At 43.8% G+C, this 20189-nt stretch overlaps 1 protein-coding gene across 1 annotated transcript; it reads right to left on the reverse strand.

Moving 5' to 3' along the window:
• Positions 1-268: 268 nt before the first annotated feature.
• Positions 269-19566, reverse strand: LOC101167059 (zinc finger and BTB domain-containing protein 16-A). The gene is made up of 7 exons (XM_004075341.4): positions 19434-19566; positions 17063-18328; positions 15128-15225; positions 13045-13131; positions 7498-7668; positions 6329-6496; positions 269-2514 (listed from the first exon to the last, which is right to left on the reverse strand). The coding sequence occupies exons 2-7, from the start codon at positions 18217-18219 to the stop codon at positions 2285-2287; spliced, it is 1911 nt and encodes a 636-aa protein (XP_004075389.1). The 5' UTR covers positions 18220-18328; positions 19434-19566; the 3' UTR covers positions 269-2284.
• Positions 19567-20189: the final 623 nt, after the last annotated feature.

Raw genomic sequence — 20189 nt, forward strand, 5'->3', positions numbered from 1 at the left:
AAAAAAAAAAAAAAGCATTTGGTTGGATAGAAATGAAAGCAGTCAGATTCTCCTAAACATGTTTTAATCATGCATACATTTTACATATTTAGTAACCCCTTTAAAATAAAAAGACGGCTCATATTTTGAGCATGTCGGGTGTAGTAAGTAAAGCGCCTGTGGGGGTTCATCAGATCAAACAGAAACAGCGATGCTTCTCCAAATGCCAACAGCAGAAAACAGCAGGCAAATGAGACGTGATGCGTAAAATAGTAAATTGTTTTATTCTTTTTTTTTTTTTTTTTAAACCATGCCACTGAACACTGACATACACAGAGTTGTGCCTGAATCCACACGGAGAAAACAATCTTACACACTGTGTTACAAAGCTTGTAATGAAGAGGGGTTTTACTGCACACATGGCAAGAAGAACGACCCTGATTGGATACCAGGTCAGGCTTTGATCTGGCCCTGAGGTAGACAGACAGTGACATAATCTAAACAATGCTAATCATATCCTTCTAGGACACATCAAATAAAAGACAGCTGCATTATCACAACATACGAAGATCAAAGAAAAAAACCCTTTCAAAACAAAAGTGCTCTATTTCTTTTGGTCCACCGAGAAAATCCATTTATAGTGCATGTTCATGTAGAATAGATACAGTGAATGGGTGTTTTCATGGCACTGAGTGCTGTTGGCTACTAAAGAAGGCATTGGTTAGGCCCAAAGATGCTTTACCACGCCATCGTTCCAAAGAGAGAAATCTGCGACGAGCTCCTGCCTGGTCTTTCTTTTATTTTTACTTTTACATTGCTCGAACTTGCATCAGATTATCAGCCACGATCACAGTATTCTGCTTCCAATTTGTAAAGTTGAGACAAAAGTGGATCTACATGACAGTCTTAAGATTAACAATGAACACCCAGGAACACCTACCAACAACGAAGACCCCATGTACTCAAGCACATTGATGCTCCACTTAAAAAAGAGGCACAAGGGAGGGATCGTCATCAAATCAGACTTATAAAACACTCACATTAAGATGTTTGTCAAATTATACCAAATGTAAACAATTACAGTAATACAAAAATACAACATGTTTAACTCTATAAAGGCCTTTGACAGGCGCACAAAGGGGAATCACATGACAATTTGTACGTTACGGCTACACTGCGACTGACATAACCTGCTTGTAGGTTCAATTTTCTCCATATTTTATAAAAAAAATGTTTTTTTTTGTCATTTCATTGATAAACTTCAAATTCAGTGACTTTTTACATGTAGCTTGTCACATTTTTTTTTTTTTACGTTTCACCACGTCTGTTGCTAAATCATACCTACCAGTGTATGAATAATTTGCGGGTGGATTTAAAACAAATGAGTAGAGGTAGGGCTTGCTCAGCGGCAAAACATCCCAGGAGAGACAGACTCTGTGATGACAACCGGCACATTTTTGGTAACAAATAAAACAAACGAATAAATAGCAAAAGCTATCACGAGAGCAACTCAAATAGTGAGCGAGCTACATCGAAATCAATAAAACACCCCTTGCAAGAGAGACGGGGCAATTAAAGATATCAAGCTTATGAGGTCAACAGTTCAAGTAAAACATGCAACTTCAAAGAAAATATCCAAAATGTAACAGCAGGACAAAAAAAATAAAAGAACTTGCAGGAAACGGTTGTGCAAAGTTTAGCCAATTGGGCTTTCTTTTTTTTTAATTTCAAACAGGTGCTGCACAACAAAAGAAAAGCGGTTTTCTAGATGGTTTCACGATGACTCCGAAACGCTCCTGCTGCACGTGCAGGTCTGCAGTCACAGCCATTTAAACCATCCTTCAATGATGCAGCTGTCAAAACCACGTGGAAAAAAAGTGACTTCAGTAAGAGAGACAACAGTTATCCGGAAACTGTCAGCTTTCACAGCTCATTAATCTTTGAACGTGTTACATCCAAAGTGTGTGTTGCTGCCTGCCTCCCAGCTTCACACAACAGCAAGTTAAATCTATGGATTAGAATCTTTTCAGATTCCTCCTTTATTTATTTAAAAATATAGATTTTTTTTAAAACCACTTTTGGCCACTTTTTTCATAGTAAAACCAATCTTACCGATATTGATCATTAGCTGTAGCCTGAATGTGTACACTTTGCACACCGTCACTGTAAAAACCATAGTATCTCTGAGGGATATATAGTAATATCCCTGCAGAAAGTGTAATCCTTCAACAATAAAATCATGAACAGAGGAGTAAACAGGACTTTCCACCCCCCCAGAGAGACTGTGCCTGGGTGTAAATCCTGCTCAGACGTAACACACATACAGGTAAGTCTTTTCTATCCTCCAGTCAGCTGGCACCTCCTCCGGTTTGTGGCCCTTCATGTGCTTCTGCATGGCAGCCAGGCTTGGGCAGAAGTCCTGGCAGACGGTGCACTGGTATGGAGAAGCTCCGTTGTGCGTGCGCAGGTGTTTGATCATAGCGGAGTAGTCTCTAGACCGTTGGTGGCACAACTTACACTCAAATGGCTTTTCGCCTAAAGGGAAATTCAAAAGATGCAACAGTTTAGCATTAATTTCAACAGCCAGCAGTGAATGCAGTTTATTTTCTCTCTTGTCATTTTTGTGCATATTTCTGGTACTTCAGAGAATTCAGCTTTAAGACCTACTCCGATCAAAATTGTGTTTTTTTCTTAAAGTACTGCTCCTATTATCTTTGGATCTATTTTTAAAGTGTTCCCAGTGGTCTTTTAGTTATAATTATGTCGCATTTAGCCAAAAAGCCTGTGTTGTTTTCTAGGACATAGTTTCTCGAGAGCGGCAGTAGTTTATTAGAAATTCAATTGTGGACAGGACGACTGTTGGCATAGAGTAAGCCTGCCCCCACTTCCTGTAATCTCTTTGTTTCCACTCTGTTCCACACCCCCACCCTAACATTACCACTGCAACATAAATGGCCAGCAATTTTGGAGCTATCCAGCCGTACAGTTTTGATCCAGATTCCAGTTCAGACGAGGAAAACAAAGACGGACATGGATCTATTAGTGTGCAAGTGGATGCATCAGAATGGAGCAGAGCGAGGAGCTTCTAGCCTGCTAATTGTAGCTTCTGTGACACTGCTACAATCTATTTCCAGTGGCCTCATGTATCATGTATGTCCTCCATCATGAGAAAAATAGCACAAGAACATGTTAAAAACACCATTTTCATTGGAGTGGGACTTTAACGTATTCTTGTAGCATTTTTTTCTGATGATGGAGGACATATCTAAATAAAAGTTACATTTCTGGGAATTTCTTCATTCAAACTGTCGTGAATCAGGAGCAGACGAAAAAAGTTTGAAAAAGATCAAGTGTGGCGTAGAAAATACAATCAGCGGGACACAAGCTCCCTGCTCCGCTCCATTCTGATGCCTCAGCTTGTAGTCAAATAGATCCATTATCGTCTCTGTTTTCCTCATCAGGTTTTTTGAATTAGGCTAAAAACAGCATGAGCATAATTAAAGACCACTGGGAATGCTTTTCCAATAGATCAAAAGATGACTGCAGTGAGACTTTCATGAACTAAACTTATTATGAAGCAGGACTCAGCAAAATGCTGCTTTCTGAATCAGGGACGCTTCTTCTGGAAATCTACTATCTAAAATTGTGAATCTGTGTGTCTTAAGTTTGCAATTGTAACTAATAGTGTAAGACTGGCTTGTTGTGTAATCAAAATACATTGTAGAAAAGACAGTGTGCCTTATTTTAAAACTGGGTCCTGTTTAATTCAGGTTTGCATCTACGTTCAAAGAAAGTCTCGCTTTTTACAAGAACTAAAAGACGTTTTCTAACAAATACAACCAAATGAACACTAGTTTAAAGAAGAAATAAAAGAGATAATAATTATGAGTGCACACAGTAGAATAGAGCAAAAAGTCATAAGAAAAGCTAAATTGTGTTTTTGTGAGTCAAAAACTAATAATCACCAACTTCTTGGATTCAGATTTTTTCCTCCATATTTTCTGCCTCTTTTTTCCATCATTTGAATGTGTCTTCACAGCTAAACTCAAAACTATTTATTTAGAATTGTGTCTTTATTCCTCTCTTTATGAGAGTTTGTGAGACAAAAAAAATGGTTTATTCACTGGAGACAAACCAACAACTCTGCTTACTTTAGGCCAAACATGCCTGTGGCCAGACAGGCTTGATAACAGGTTTTGTTTGTAGCTTTTTCTTTTTCTTTTTTTTTTAAATGGTCCTTTGAGATATGTTTGCACAGTTCTATTTGAAGCTGTGCCATTCAGAGACTGACTACATTCAAATGTTTGGCCTAATGTGTGACACTTAACTGAGTATTGCACTATAGTCTATAGACAACAGACAAAACACACCAAAATTAGGTCCAAAAATAAAAAAAAAAGCTGAATTTCTTTGCTAAAATATCTGTTTCTTTTGCAAAAGGAATCAAAAAAACGTGACAAATTAAGATGCAATTTTAAATAATCAGTGCGCACTAAAGTTAAAAAAGTTAAAAAAGCATGAATCATTTTTTTCTTTAAAGTAGAAGAAGGTTTTTTGTCAATGTAGTGAGGAACAACTAACTAACAGGAAACTGGACAACTTAAAGAACAATGTAGGATGCCATCAAATATGGCGCTCAGGTATCTCAGTCAGGCAGCGTTTGACCAAAATGTTGAAAAAAACAAAATAAAGTCAAGTTATTACTTTTGACTAGCTTCACAGAGCTGCACTGAAGGAGCTGCCAGCTGTCTGGCAGGATGATCTAACAGACAGCAACAACTCTCACAAAGAAAGAGACGAGCTTGATCGATTTTTTTTACCTGTCAGAGCCACCATGTGACACGTTTTCGTTGATAAATGTGAAGACAGTGAGCTGTGCCCACTCGTGCCGCCCTGAGCTCGGCAGAGCGCGCACTCAGGTGTTACCCGCATACTGATAACTGTCTGTGGCGTCTTCAGAATCACTGAACACGTGGCGGGGATGTTGGTTTGGTTGCACCGGAAATCAGGAAGTTTGTGGGCTTTTTGAGCTCATCGACAAATCAGCAACATTCCCATGAACAAAACCTGATCAATAGTATAGATAATGGAAAGAACTATGGGCTGTAGAAATGTTTGCAGACCAACTTTTAATCCCTTTAATGCAATCAAATTAGAACTTTAATCAAGATTTCTGCAAATCAGGAGTACTAGTAGACCCACCGACCCAACCCCTCTCCCTGCCTTTTTCATGGACCAGCAAATCTTTTTATATCTTTTTACAATGTCTTTATATTTTAGGAAGTATACACCATTTACCACATAAGTATATGTTCTTTACCATTGTAACCATGAAAATACATTTTTGCCACAACTTGCAGGTTTTTATGCAGTTTTTAAATGTATTGGCCTTGTTATGGATGGTTTTATAGACATTCACTGTTTGTTTGTTGTAAAGCCTCGTTTCCACTGAGTGGTGCAGTCTGGTTCGGTCCAGTCAGAATGGTCCAAACACTTCAGGTGAGCGTTTCCACTCAAAGTTGGACAATCACGGGGCGTGTAGGGTGAAGCCAACAAGAATGGAAGTCATCTAGCAGCTCGTTTTTTTGTTTTTTTTTCACGTGGCTTTTGGTACTTCGTATAAACAAACCATTTAATGTTTCTTGAGAGAAGATTGGTGGGCAGCGAAGAGGAATACAGCCACTTTCTTGGCGCTTTCTTTTGTTGTAATGACTTTGAGCCAATCTACGGGTTTCAACAGAAGCTCCACCCTAACCGGTCCGTTCCATTATTCTATAGACCTACAACAGGCAGTGGCCCAAAAATGGTACGGTTCAGTCCAGCTTAATTGGTCCATTTTATAATGGTAACGCTCAAAATGCCGGACTGGACCGGACCACTGGACCACTCAGTGGTAACGAGGCTTAATGTGTTTTTTTTTTTAAAGAAAATGTTTTGTTGATATATAAAATAAATGAAACCATAACATGTAAAAAAAAAAAAAAAAAGTGAGAAAATCTTCAAGCATTTTTTTTCCAACCATAACTGTTTATATTTAGTAAAAACATATTTTTAGTTCTATAATGTATTTTTAACTTTCTGTTGAATTTTGCACCACACTGGATCAGCCACATGATCCACAGCTACATTTGCATAAAAGGTGGCAGACATGAGGAAGTGTTACCACAGATTTCAGGGGGGGATTAACAGGTTCTACAGCATTCATTAAACACATAGTTTTATCAAGTTCAAGTTTCAACTTTTTATTTTATCCCAGATTTCCCTATTTTTATAAAGCCCTTTCAGCAATTTTACTTAAAACATAAATGTATTTCAAAAAGGAAAAACGTTTTCCAGTTTGAAGTCCCACCTGTGTGAACGCGGTAATGCGTCTCCAGCTGGTGTTTGAGGCTGAACCTTTTCCCGCAGCCGTTGCACTCGTAAGGCTTTTCTCCTGTGTGGATGCGTTTGTGGCCCCTCAGCGTGCCGTCGTCTCTGAAGCAGCTCCCGCAGAACTCGCACTCGAACGGGTGATCGCCTGAAAACACAGTTGTGTCAAAACCCCAACTCAGAGAAGCAATGAAGTCTTAACTTGATCCCTTGGCACGACATGGCAGGGGGCATATGTAGCTGCATAGGCCAAATAGTCACAGGGGCCTTTCTGTACGAGAAATGATGCGCTTTCAGTCGTTGCTAATGTTACGACACGAGGACTCTCCTAAAGGCTATTAAAAAGCGTTTGGGCATGTGTCGCTCTCTTCTCTATACTGTAGATAATCTATTTCTCTCCTCGCACGAGGGTTTGACTCATCTCCAATGACCTATGAGCCTCATTATCTCAGTGTCCACAGCAACAGCCAAGTCAGAGGATACATTGCTCTCCTCATTACAGGCCGATTCTCCCCAATCCCCCCACCCCACCATGGAGCAGCTGACATTTACAAAATGTTACTTCCAAGCAGAATGGCATACAAACAAGATGCGCTACCATGGCCAAAACTCCCTTCACTTCTGTCTCTTCACATCAATTATGTATTTCTCCCGTCTAGACGTCAAGTTGTCCTGACAGCTGGGAGTGTTTATTTAAGGTAGAGGAAGAAAAGGGGACATCTTTTCAGTAAATATCTCTCCGTCTCCTGCGGCATGAAGACTCACCCTCGGTAGAACAGAGACAAGTCATTTCCATTTGCTTTTCCTTCAATATTTATTTGGGTTTGCTCTATCATTTCGGGTAAACCACACAAGAACTGACAGCCGTGAATTGCAGAGCCCCAAGGCTGTCTAAGAACCCAAAATATAATCAGGATGAAATTGCGCAAAATATGCACCGGCCATGAAGGTACAGTGCTGTCATCAGAGAGGTGAGTCATCTTATGGGGAGGCAGAAGCAGGAGTGGGGAAAAGATACATGCAAATTAGTCAATAACCCGGGGAAATTAACCCATATATAAAAATAAACACAGCTGTCTTTGTCTCTGTTTCGGCGTGCGTGTGTTTGACACTTGGCGGCGGGATCTGACACCACAGACGATCTCCTACCCGTGTGCGAGCGCAAGTGTCTTTTGAGGGTGGTGTGGCTGGGAAACGGGCGGTCGCAGTGGCTGCAGATGTAGCTGTGCATTCCTGCGTGGACCTCCATGTGCTGCTGCAGGGCCTTCTGGGTCTGGAAGCGCTTCGCACACAGCAGACAGAACACCGCCATGTCAGTCCCTGGAGATGGCAGGAGACACAGACACAGAGTTATTTCAGTACCGTACACAGACAGGGCCTTAAGTGGGGAAACTGGGTCACTTTTACTTTGTGTGAGTCCTCTGAGGGAAAAGCTTCCTTCAAAGAGCAAGTGTCTCTACCTAAAACTAACTCCCCTAAAAGCCTACAGGCGCTTTCAGCTTCGACTCCTTCTGCATTCTATTTTAAAGCATGAAAGTGATTGTTTTTCTTCAAGAATTTTCCCCACATAATGCGCAGCATGCCAATCACACCAGCGATGACTCCTTTCCTGGTGTGCTAAGATGGTAATTATTTTCTTCATTCCCCATCAGGAGCCAGCTTCACCCTGTGAAGTCCTCTGTCTGTGCGCTCAAAGAGCAGCTGATAGTAGCTCCACCCTAAATGATGTCTACGTTACATGCTCCGTGCAGAATGTTAAGTAGTGATATCAAGCCATTAAAGGCAGGACTGCAGGAAAACACACAATCCAGTTTAATCCTGTGTGTGACCTGGCATCTCTTTGGGGCTGCTTTCCCTGTTGCATGGAGTGTGGAGAGGAATACAGATGGGGAGTTACTGGCAGTGTAGTTTCAGTCAAAATGGCTACGTGAGGACGATCCGTTTGTTGCAATTCCGTCAACACTTGATCCACACGCCACCGGAGAAAAAAATCTGCTCCGGCATTCACGCCCGTTCCAATTCATTTGCGTGGCAAGACTGGGGCACTGGCTTATTGTGCATGTTCTGAAGAGGGAGGCTTTAATGTGAGATTATGAGGTCCTTATTTCTCTATCTGCTCAGGTTGCAGATCATTTACAACACTAGCAGGGTCCCATTGCTCCAGACTTAGATTCAATCAGACATCTCCAGCAGAGGATCATTAGTAAACAGAGGACTGTGCCAGCACTTCATTGGAATTCAAGTGGGGTTTCTGTGTCGCATTTAAAATGCAGTCTGATGAGGTCCACTAAATCAAATCATTTGTTACTGTTATTGAAGTGCCTTGAGGCAACTGGCAATTAAATTGGAATTAACGCGGGGAAAGGGATACAGCACACTCATACTAAGAGGGGAGAGTGTCAGACATTTGCTTTAGGTTCAATCAAGTTAGCAGGCAGACGAGTCAAAGAAACAAACGGAAGAAAACTGCGTTTTTTGGGGATTAATCCGACAGATTCATCATTTCAGTTTGGCAAAAAACGCACAAAAGCATCTGAAAACGAATGTGCTTTCAAGACAAAAGTAATGCAACAGATTTGTAATTATTAACAGGAAAAGGGGCTATGAAAGACATTTCCCTATCTGTTCATCAGGGAGGCCATCCAGTGGAATGGACTACACCTGTTTAGAGGTTTCAGCCTCTGGACTTCTGCACAAAAGGACACACAATGAGGTTCAGGCCCTCATTGACCAAGCCCATTAGTCATAGGCTCCTGGTGCAACTCTTACAATTCCTGTCTTTATGCTACCGGCTAATGACCAAGACCCTTTCTCACCCACGGAAAACAATATTTCAATTGTAAACAAAAGACGCTCCATTCTCAACGCCTCTGCTGGCGGCATTCGCTGACCATACAGGAAATCCTTTCAGTCTGAGCAGCTTCACCTTCTGTCTGAGTCATCCTCCACTAATGCCAGCTCACTTCACAGCACACAAGGCCGGATAATGATCCAGCCAGGTTTTTTTTTTAAAGCTTTTTTTAGGAGATTTAGGAGAAAAAAAAGTGAAGCTCTCATTCCCTCGTCTTGTTTATTCTCTGCAGCCAGCAGAGGGAGTGCTATCCGCTCCAATCTGACCATCTGACTGTCTGGGACTGAATGTCACATTATCCAGCTCAGACACTCTCCTCTGTCTTTACCAACCATCACTTATAGAAAAAGTCCGTTTAAGGGAACCTTGTCTGCTTCTTTCAGTCTGCTGCTAAAGTTTAGTTTGTTGGTGGAGGTAAAACTGTTTCTCTCCCAAACGCTCAGACATGCATCTTGATCCCTCTGTCACCAACAATACGGAAACTTGAGAATAGAAATGATGCTCATCCTGACACAAGAATGTCACTCTTGATCTCAGGTTGAGGCACCCTGACAACAGCTCAGTAGTCCTTTTATTCTCTGCATCCGTCGCTGAAAATAAAAATACCAAAATGCATCTTGAAGTGTAAACAAAACCTTTGGGGGCAAAGAAGTGTTTGTACGTGTCAGCAGTGGCATTGTTCCTCGCTGCATTCTGCTAACTTCTGCAAACAAAAGGATGTGCAGTCAGTCAGAGTTTTGGTAATAAGTGCACAGCGGCTTCTTTATGAGAGAGAGCACTGCCACTGCCTCTGCTTTCTCACCCCAGCCACACAATGGGCTGGGATTTGGCTTTTTAAGGCCTAAACTGACCTCTATGACCTTTAGCACCCTGTGGGGGTAAATGCTGTGTAATCAATGGTTTTTCTCAAAGGTGGGTGGGTGGACAAAGCATTGTGTTCAGTGGGAGTTCAGTTAGATAGTGGGAAAAGCGTATCTTTGCATAAACTGTACTTTAAAAAGTGTGAACGGAAAGAATAGAACTGCCCCTCCAATGTTGGATTATGTCAAAATCTGAGTCTGGGATTGAGATTACAGCACATTTTCAACATAACCCCATCTATAAAATGTGATTTAGCACGGTCAGCCTTTATACACTCCATGAGGTGAGGTGAGAGCCAGCCTGGCTCTCACGCTGCCTAAGAAACAAAACCATGTGTCTAGGCAACCAGATAGGATCATGGTCCTTGTTGGGGTGAAGTGTTGGAGCTAATCCCTTCATTCACAAATAAGCGCAGCCTGTTTCTTTTCAAGGGCCGAACAAAAGTTTTCCCACCCTTAGAATCTGGGAGTGAATCCACCCAACAAAAGATTGTATCAGCGATGACCTCAAATCTGTATATTTATTCTGAGCTAATTTTAACTTCGATGTCCACCAATTACACTTATCGGCTCGTGGATAACTTCTTTATCTCTGCCGAAATACTTGGGAAAACAGATAAACACCACTTGCAAAATTGGACCGCATTTTAGTACATTTTTAGAAAATAAACAAATCATTAGCAGCCTTCAAAAGGAGACATTTTGCAGATTGGAGTTTTTATGGTCTATTGATGTGCAGTGTGAAAGCACCATAAAGTGTTTCCCCAGGCTCCGGTTAGTGTGCACAAAGTGTGCATGATCATAGCCTCTGTGGCAGCCGGTTAAACAGACAGTCATGCTGGCTGCATTATGTCCCAGCCCTCACATGACCTTGTGCATTCATGCTTACGGTTTCTGCTCATGCAGGCGCGTCCTCCAAGATGTCACACACATAAAAAGCCACGGTACCTTAAACAACCCCGGGCGCTCAACAGTAGACCGCTAATCTACCCGAGTGACGAACAGCCGACTCAATAATTAATGCAACAAGAGATGCGTCGCTCTTGTTTAAGCACCACTCCGTGGTCCGGTTTATTGAGGTCACAACACGGCTTCGGTTCCTAGAATTTTTACAATGTTCTGTGCTTAAATTCACACAAAATGACAGAGCTTCTCTTTGCATATGTCATTAAAAACGGCCAAGCAGAGCTGCCTTCTGCTCAGCCGAAGCCCTACATGAGCCACAACTGGGTGTTCACGTCAGGGTGCAGGATGATGACCGACACGCAATTAGGCGAGCTAAAAGGTCTGCATTAAGGAGAGGGCATCAGAAAGCCTTGGCTGTGTCTGAACAGACTACAGGACTGTTCAATTAGACTTTGGACTGAAGGTGAGGTTGTCTTGATGAAGCAGCCTATATAATGTGTGGCAACAGTGCAGCTGCTGTAGGAACACAGAGGCACCACACTCATGACCTTTTCCTGACAGCAAAGTGGCACAAAGCTCCACCTGACCTCTCCTTTTGACAGTGGTGCAATCGGGTTTTTGCTGCAGCTGTCGAGGACGGATGGGTTTTCCCCAAAAACCCGCCCGCCGCTAGACCCGATGAAACAAACCTCTTTGTTGTGAGAGCAATTTAGAGACAGATCCATTCTTTTTTATTTTGGGCCCTGACAAGTAGGTCAGATGAGACTGTGACGGTGCTGTGCTGAGGAGTAAACAGCAGCACATGATGTTGTTTTCCTCTTACCCCTGGCATCCAACACCAGGAAGCCTGCAGCCACCCTCCCCACATTGACGTCTCCATTTGGCAGCCCAAGGCCATTCACCTCTGACATATTGAAATGGCTATAGAGATATGAAAACAAATTCCCCTTCAGAGGCAGCAGGGCTCTTCCAAACACAAACCTCTTTGGTTTCCTATTTGTGTCACAAGGAGAAGCTGCGGAGTTTGGGGATAAACAGGACCACTTCAACACAGCCACCTGTTTCTCTGGAGTCACCTGTCGTGCTGAAAGTGCGTCACAGTTGACCCAAACGGAGAATCATGACAAGATGAAAGAGTAATGCTCTCCTGCACTCTGTCTGTTCTGGGTACAGCGCCAGGCTGAAAGTGAGCTATGCAGGCGTTTACAACTCAGAGATGAAGGTAGAAACTTCTGGGCATCATTAACACCCCTCAATGTCCACCTCCATTAACTATTCATTTGCTGTGTGCCACCTGCAGTTACAGTTACGTGCCAGTTCTCCTGAGAAGGTTATCACCTTTCTCTGACAGTAGGAGAAAAGGTGTGGATTCAGACACTGTGGGACGTTTGCAGCGTCTGGCAACTTCCTCTCTTTTCAAACATGGAAAATCACAAGATCCAAAAAAAAAAAAATACTTATAGTATTTTTAATTTCCAAGAAAACAGAAGTTTGGGGGGTTTTACTGGGTCATTTTTGTGTCTTTTTCTTCATTTTTGCTCAAAAATAAGTTTTTCTCAAACTTTCAAGATGTTCAAAGTCTGTACAGCTATTTTGCCGAGTAAAATCCAGAAATACCACGCAATTTATATAAATACATACATAGATATATACTTTTCTTTTTGACTCATCCAAGTGCCAACTGTTAATGCCAGACTTTCGGTAGAAGTGGGGAGGATGTGACATCCGCATTTTTCTTGATTTGTGCCTATTGAGAAACACAAAGGTGTTGTTGTCGAGTGTCGGGTAAATAATTTCACAGCTGGCGTCAGCGGGAAGGGGAGGTTAGTGTGTCTGCGAAGCTGTAACTCTGCGGCTGTGGAGAAGTGGCATGCGCTCTGGGATCTGGATGCCAGGAGAAATGAGTGGGTGATATGCGAGAGGGGCCCCCCACCTCCCCGTTAATAAATTATGGAGCATCATGACAGGAACAGTTGAACCCCGCCAGCATGACAAGCCAGTTTAGATCTGTGATTGCGACTTTCGGAGTCATGGCTTATGTCCTCGGACGCTGTTTGGGTTCGATGGCGTGCGTGTTACCTGTGTGCGTTAGCCTGTGGGCTTCCAGAGCCTCTTCGGAGGAGAAGGTCGCTCCACACTGGTCACACACCAGCGCCTCGGCAGGAGCTGCAGATGACATCAAACTTGTTAGAATGCTTTGGTGTGTGTGTTGCAGTATTGGTAAAATAAAGAGATCTCCTGAACGTCCCAGACTCTGAAATGTTAGAAGATAACAGAAACCTCCATAAAAAGGTCAATGATCCTCCATCACGACAAAAATAGGAGCAGATCTAAAATGTTTTATTCACCCTGGCTTGTTGTCAGCTTGTGAACAGTGGTCAGACTGTCTGCCTGAAAGGCCACAGAAGAACTGGGTGTTCCCTGCCGGCGGCAGATGCTTTTTATCAAGAAGCAAAACAAACAAATTAGGGAAAAAAATGCAGCCGACATCCCAAATCCCATCTCCCTGACAGTACCTACAGTTCCCAGGTCACTCCTGTTTATTCCGATGACATGAAGGAGATAAGCTCGCAGACATGTTTAGTCCTTCTTCTGCCCTCACCTAACACCTGCACTGACACACACACACACACACACACGCACACACTTCCTCTGTCTGTGTTACACGCAGCTGTTTGGATGTGGGTTGGCTCTCACTGAGATGTAAATCGGTTGCAGATCCATACTGGCCCAGGGCTCATTCACTGATCTATTTTCTGCTCAGCTGGCTTTAAATGAAGTTAAAATGACTCATTAAAACACCCACAAGCTTTGGGAACTCTGAGCGCCACAGCCTAAATGTGGTCCTCTTTCAACTCTGACGGTGCCTCTCCACACACAGCGTGTCACTGTTCCCAGAGCTGCGCACAAATAACATAAAAGACCCAATCTGTTCATTTCTAACAGCTACACTTTTCTGAAAACAATCCGTCGGTGTTTTGGAACGGTTCGTTTTGTTTCAGAGAACAAAAATAAAACTTTGGCTGAGTGTAGTCTTGTGTAGTAGTAACGCCGAGGCAGTGTTGCGGATCCTGATGTTGTTTGACGCTGTCCGTTGTGTTGTGCGAGATTGTGTGATAAGGGAAGAGGAGAACATAGTGCATTGTCTTGTGCAGTCAAAGGCACAGAGTGTGCTCTCATCCATAAACCATCAAACTGTCTCCAGACGCGGCTGCAATCGTCCTCCATCAAAACACTTTGTCTGGCATACCAAAATAAGAGCCAGCATTGAGCTGAATACCAAATCAGCCCATTAGAGCGGTGGAGGACTCGCTCCTTAGCAACCAGCAGGATCTAAGGCTGCTATACTGAAATACACAGTGACAATGAAAAAAGAAAAAAATCACTTTTTTTCTTTGTGTTACAGGTTGACACATGGGATGCAGACGGGAAAAAAAAAAATCAAAATCGGTCAAAGTTGCTGCTCCTGTTTAAGAATGTCACTGTAGATGGAAAATCAAAACAAGCCGCAGAGGTCTTTGAGCAAACGATGGGAGTGTTTGGAGGATGCAGAGGAGGAAGAGTCAGGTGAAGTTTTCAAGGAGCAGCTCCTCTGTCATCTGCCAGCAGTGTGTCATTCCTGAACAGGCGTCAAAGAGCAGGCGGGGAGGGACAGGGACGCCACCTCCTCTGCGCTCCTCTTCAAATGGAGCTCTCTGGTTCTGTTTTAGTTTCATTTTTAGCCCCCCCCCCCCTTTTCTGTTTTGGATAAAGTAGCTGGGAGAGCAGTCAGGTCTGATTAAGTCTGCATTTGGGTACAGTGTGTTCCTGGACACACATCTGCGAACGAGCCATCACGCACGCTTCGGAGCGCTGGCAGAACACCCAGGCCTGCCGGCGGCTCATGATGTCATCACTCAGGAGGGGCAGAGCTGGCAAGCGGCCAGCGTCTCCCAAAAAATAAAAAATAAAAACTCAGTAGATTCAAACGGGGAGAGACAGAGAGGAAAGAGTGAGCGTGGAAAAGAAAGCATGATCTAAATATCTGGAGCAGCAGTACCCACTCTAGTGGGTTGGTGGAGTGGAGTGGAGGGGGGGGGGGGGGCAGGTGCATGTAAAAGGACTTCATGAAGACCACCACTGGACCCCTCTGAGTTAAAAGAGTGGGGAGGTTGCAGAGTACCTGTGTGAGACAACATGTGCATCCTGAGCCGCATGCTGTCCTGGAAGTGTTTGCCACAGAACTCACAGGCGCTGCCTTTCTCCTCGTTATGCAGCCTCCTGTGAAGACACATTAATAATGATTTCATTCATCTGACAGGGATCAATCAGCATAAAAAAAGAAAAAAAAGACCATTATTCCTTACTCCCCCCAACCCGCAAAACCTGGGAGCATCATTGTCCTCCAGACAAGAGGAGCATGCTTTTATTCTGGCGGGGATCCTTCCCTGAATGCAGCATCATTAGCTAGAGAGGCTCTAGGAGTTGTGGATCACAACGCATGAATGCTGGAAGAGCACAGACAAAAGGGATATCTGGCTAATTTCAGAGACACGCGCATGCCTCCACTCGCCGGCACCAAAACACAGCAGGCACGCACACAGACGCACAACTCACTGCCTAATATTGTAAGCATGCACAAACACACACAAACACACATGGTTTTTGTGTGACTGCAATGAAAAAAAAAAGATTCGCTGAAGCTCCTCCGGCAGCAAAACCCATCATATCATATCACACACATCCCAGCATGCACGCATCTGTGCTGTTATCCTTACATCACCCCCCCCCCCCCCCTTCAACAACAGCACAGCAAATGGTCTAAAAGAGTCTGTGGAGAAACACTCTTGGTGGTTACAATGAAGCCTGACGTGCAGTTTAACACCCAACATCAACCTGCAACTCTGACTGCTGTTTAAGATTGCTTTGCTCTGGTTTCAAGTCAATCTTTGATTATTTTGTGGGTTTTTTAATGTCTGATAATATTTAAAGCCTCCTCCGAAATAGACGGCAGTTCCCCGGTCAAATCAGACAGAAGCTATGCATTTGCTTCCATCCCCATTTCAATCTCATTTAAACAATAAAAACAAATTATTTTAAATTGATTCCCTATAGATTTTTGTACTGTCAATAATTCAAAACACACCATCCGAGCTATTATTAGTAAAAGTTGGAGAAATATTTAAAAAAAGGACATTTTAAAATAGACTCAACAGCGAAATAACATGGTTTTTTTTTAGCTGCAAGCAGATGATCAGTTTCTTTAGAAAACTGTTCCAGGTGATGCCTCTGTGAGCACTGGGAAATGTCAGTCTGCAGACCAGGTGTATGCTCAGTGACCTGGTTACAAGCAAACTCATTATATCCTCAAGCAATGCCACCAACACTTCTCCTTCACCCTGTAGACATCTGTCCATCTCCATGAGTACGGAATGCGCATCTCTAAACATCCCACGGGGAGCTTTTCCTTTTTTTGTTTTCTCTCCCTTTCTCCTGTTTTTAGGAGCGGCATGCAGCTGAAATGTCAGCCGCAGGCGTGAAGCAGGGGCAGAGCTGCGATGGTAGTCATGTGTTAGCAGCATATTAGGAATCGCCGCGTTTCTAATCATTGCTGATGAGTCAAATACTGCCGAGCACACACAATTAGGAAAATCTGCAATCAAGTTAATGAGCTTTTCATGAAGACACTGGGCAAGTTTTTAGTGCACAATGACAAAACAAAAACTGATAAGTTCATAAACGAAGCTAAAATAAACAAGTGGGGGGGACGAAACAAAAGAAGATTTTTAAAAAGTGTGATGCGAGTGGTCCCTGCTGAGGGGCTGCTGATCCAGAGGAATGCATAGCAAATGGCCTAAAGAGGCAGTCTGACGTGTGAGTTGCACTTTGTGCAAACAAGTATCAAGAAGGATTTTTATTTCTATGTAGGACTTAAGAAAAACAGACATTAATTTCCTGTATATAAGGCTCTTTTCTGCATGGTTAACAGTAGTGCTCATGTGTCATAAAACTCTAATTTACCAAGGCTGACTTTTTCTTATTATAATTTAAACCCACTGACAGAGATTTTTTTCCTCCTCAAACAAAGGCAAGTAGTTTTGGTGAGTTTGGATGTTACCTGTGCTGCTCTGCAGCCTGCCTGCTGTGCAGCTGCAGGCCACATTCACCACAACACTGCTGGCCTTGGGTTTGGCTCTCATGCCTCATTCCTGCTGCAAACTGGCCCAGCCTGCTCAGGAGCTCCCGGTGCAGTAAGCCTTGGTGCAGCAGGCCGCTGTAGGCCCTCGGGTCCAGGGGGACAGCCAGAGAAGAGGTGACGGAAACTGACACCGGCAGGCTCTCCCCCGTGTGGTTTGAGGCCACCGAGTATATTGAGGCCAGGTGTTTGTCAGTGATCCCAGGAAAACAGTCGAGGGCGCTCCCCACCACTTGGCCTCCATCTTCGGGACTGGTGTGCAGCTCTCGAGCACTGGTGATCACACTGCCTCTGAGGGGCGTCCCCGGGCCCTCACCTCTGGGTTGGTCGGACACACAGCTCCCCTCCTTGCCGCTGGACCCCCGGCCCTCACTGCTGTTCAGATCATCTACCTCCATGATCTCGGATTTGATACTTCTATCAGGATCCGCGGATGAGTCCTGGGGGACAGTTGTGCCACAGTGCTGGGAACTCTCCATGTTTGCCTCAGAGTCCTGCTTCAGCTTTGAATCCAGACCTGCCTCTGGCTCGGGGCCTGGAGAGCTCCTCTCTGTGACGTGGTACAATGCCAGGTGGTGCAGCGCCGTGGGAGTGGTGCAGTTGGTTCCATCCTGAATGGAATGCTTCTTGGACATGAGCATGTGCCTCCAGTGCCGCGTTCGGCTGTGATCTCCAGATCCGTGGTTCCTCATCGACACCTCCTCACTTTCCTCCGCCTGGATGGTCTCCAGCACCTTCAGGCACTGCTCCTCCAAATACTCTATCTCCAGGATCTCGGCGGCATATAGCAAGTCGTCCAAGTCCTCGGCCGTGGCCTGGAGTGAGGCCGTGTAGGCGTACTCGAGGATCTGCTGGAACGTCTTTGGGGACAGGAAGTCCAGAGCGTAGCGCAGGCTGCTGCGGTGGAACAAAATCTCAAACATTTTGCTGGTGCAGGCCAGAACGGTGCGATGCGCAGGGAACTCCTGGCCGTCCACTGTGATGATAACATCACACAAGGTGCCAGTCAAGCGCATTTGATTGGCCCGCTGCAGGAGAGTGCTCGAGTGAGTGGGATTGTTGAGTTGGAGAACACCCATCTTTCTTTTTATGTTTTTTTTTTGGAAGAGCACTAACCCCTCGGACCTTTGCTCAGCCCGAGCATGAGGTGCTGCCGCCTGCTTCACTTGCCTTCAGCTGGTTGCAGCTCTGTGATTTGGGTGGAGAAGAAGGGAAGACAGAGAATCATTAGAGGCCTGACTGCAAAACAATTTGATGTTAAGCACAGTTAATTAGGCTTCTCTCCAATGGACACTTTTAACTTTACTCCATCAAAAGGAATACATTTGAAGCCATATGAAGAAAATCATGAAGTATTCATCGTTTTCTGTGAAATATGAACTCCCCAAAGGTTTCTTCAGAGGTTTGTGTTTGATGGGCCAGAACTGTTTATGTATTTTAATCAAAAAATCAAAGGCAGACAGACAGCAGGTCGATGAGCGCAAAGCAACAGTTTCCATTGCAGGTGATTAGTCTGAGCTCTCGTTGAGAGCAGTCACGTCGCTGTAATGCTGTCTGCATACTGAGAGGTGACGCTTCAATTTGTCAAGATTTGTCAGGCGCTTCATGCTCGCGCATCTGGACTCAACAGGTAGGATTTTTTTACGGCAAAACCTGTCTTTTTTTTCAATTCCTTTTGATCCAATTAGGCTCTTTTGAGATAAACAAAACCGCGTTCTAATTAAAAAAAATCAGTCAATGATTTAAAAAATATTTTTCCCCTTACAAAACTAACATTTAAAAAAAAATCCAGAATGAGGATCTCTTCAGGTTTGAACAGGGACAGCACAGCAGCACCCCAAGTGATGCCGGCAGGCGGCATCCTTAAGGAACCGCAGCATCAGAGCGCATCAGGTGCGGGCGCTAAATGCGCCTTTTCATCCAAACGCAACGGGACTATCAATCCTGCGCGCGCGCGCTCATTCCCCGTCCCCACCGTGAGTGCGTTCGAGCATGTCCTGTCCGAAAATAGAAGACCCAATTTGTGCGTAATAGTCCGGTGGCTCCCACGCTTTAGTGGAATATCTGCCACTCAGGCTGAGCGCCATCAAGTTTGCCAAAACCCCGAAATGAGTTGCTGGCGTTCCCGCATAGTCACTGCGAGACAGACTACAACAAAACCTGACAATTCGGGCTAATTAGAAATGTGTAGAATTTACTAAATGGATGCAACGCTGAAAAAGTAGTTCATCAGAGCGACGAGACGGAAAAGCCATCAGAAGGTGGCAGAAGTGCGCGTGACGGAGACTCTTACCTTCCTCTCCTAACGTCCTCCGCCGATCATCCAGGCAACATCATGCTTACACATTTCGCAGTACCCGCTCCAAAGTCAGTGCTGCTCCAAGTAAGCAAATCATCAGCCTGCCGCCACGTCAATCCCACCGAGGGACAGGCGCACTTCCGCGCACAACTTTCAGAATAAAACTCCACGTGTTGAAAGCAGGAGGTGCGCGTGTGCCCCACCTGCTTCCAACCCCCCTTACTTACAAACTGATCAGTTTTTGTCTTTGAGTCAAACTAATCCATATTAAACTTTTATTTGAAAAATGTAATTTTTCCCTCGTTTTCAACACAGACATTAATACAATTCTGCTCATTTCCATAATTTTATTTATACTATGGATTCTACTCATCTCTAGAATGACAGCGCACAGTACCCGATAAAGCAAATAATGATTAGATTTTATTTCAATTTACAATTTTATGATTTAATTTGAAAAAACAAAAATACAACAGCAAAATTAAAATGAATACATTGAAAATGAAGCTGATTCATGCCTACAAGGGTATGTCTAAATGATTCAGCTGTCAGGACGCTTGACAGAATATTTCTGAAAAATGTCGGAGATGTGGAAGATAATTTAAAACACAGTGCCTCTAAAAATAATCATATAGCTTTCCTTTACTTGCTAAGGTAGTAGAGCAACCCCAGAGACAAAAACTAGATGAATTGAATCATTTTCATTCAGAAAACCTTACAATTTATCTGACATGGACATGGACAATAGGA

Source organism: Oryzias latipes, chromosome 13 (genome assembly GCF_002234675.1).
Source record: "Oryzias latipes chromosome 13, ASM223467v1".
In the NCBI taxonomy this organism is placed as follows: Eukaryota; Metazoa; Chordata; class Actinopteri; order Beloniformes; family Adrianichthyidae; genus Oryzias; species Oryzias latipes.

Bases quoted from the DNA above. Each gene is read 5' to 3' on its own strand.
- LOC101167059 (XM_004075341.4), bottom strand. From the start codon at position 18,219: ATGGGTGTTCTCCAACTCAACAATCCCACTCACTCGAGCACTCTCCTG. The intron at 7,669-13,044 runs GTAACACGCACG...TGCCATCTCCAG, and splicing joins CCACAGGCTAACGCACACAG to GGACTGACATGGCGGTGTTC. The intron at 6,497-7,497 runs GTAGGAGATCGT...CTGTGTTTTCAG, and splicing joins ACACTTGCGCTCGCACACGG to GCGATCACCCGTTCGAGTGC.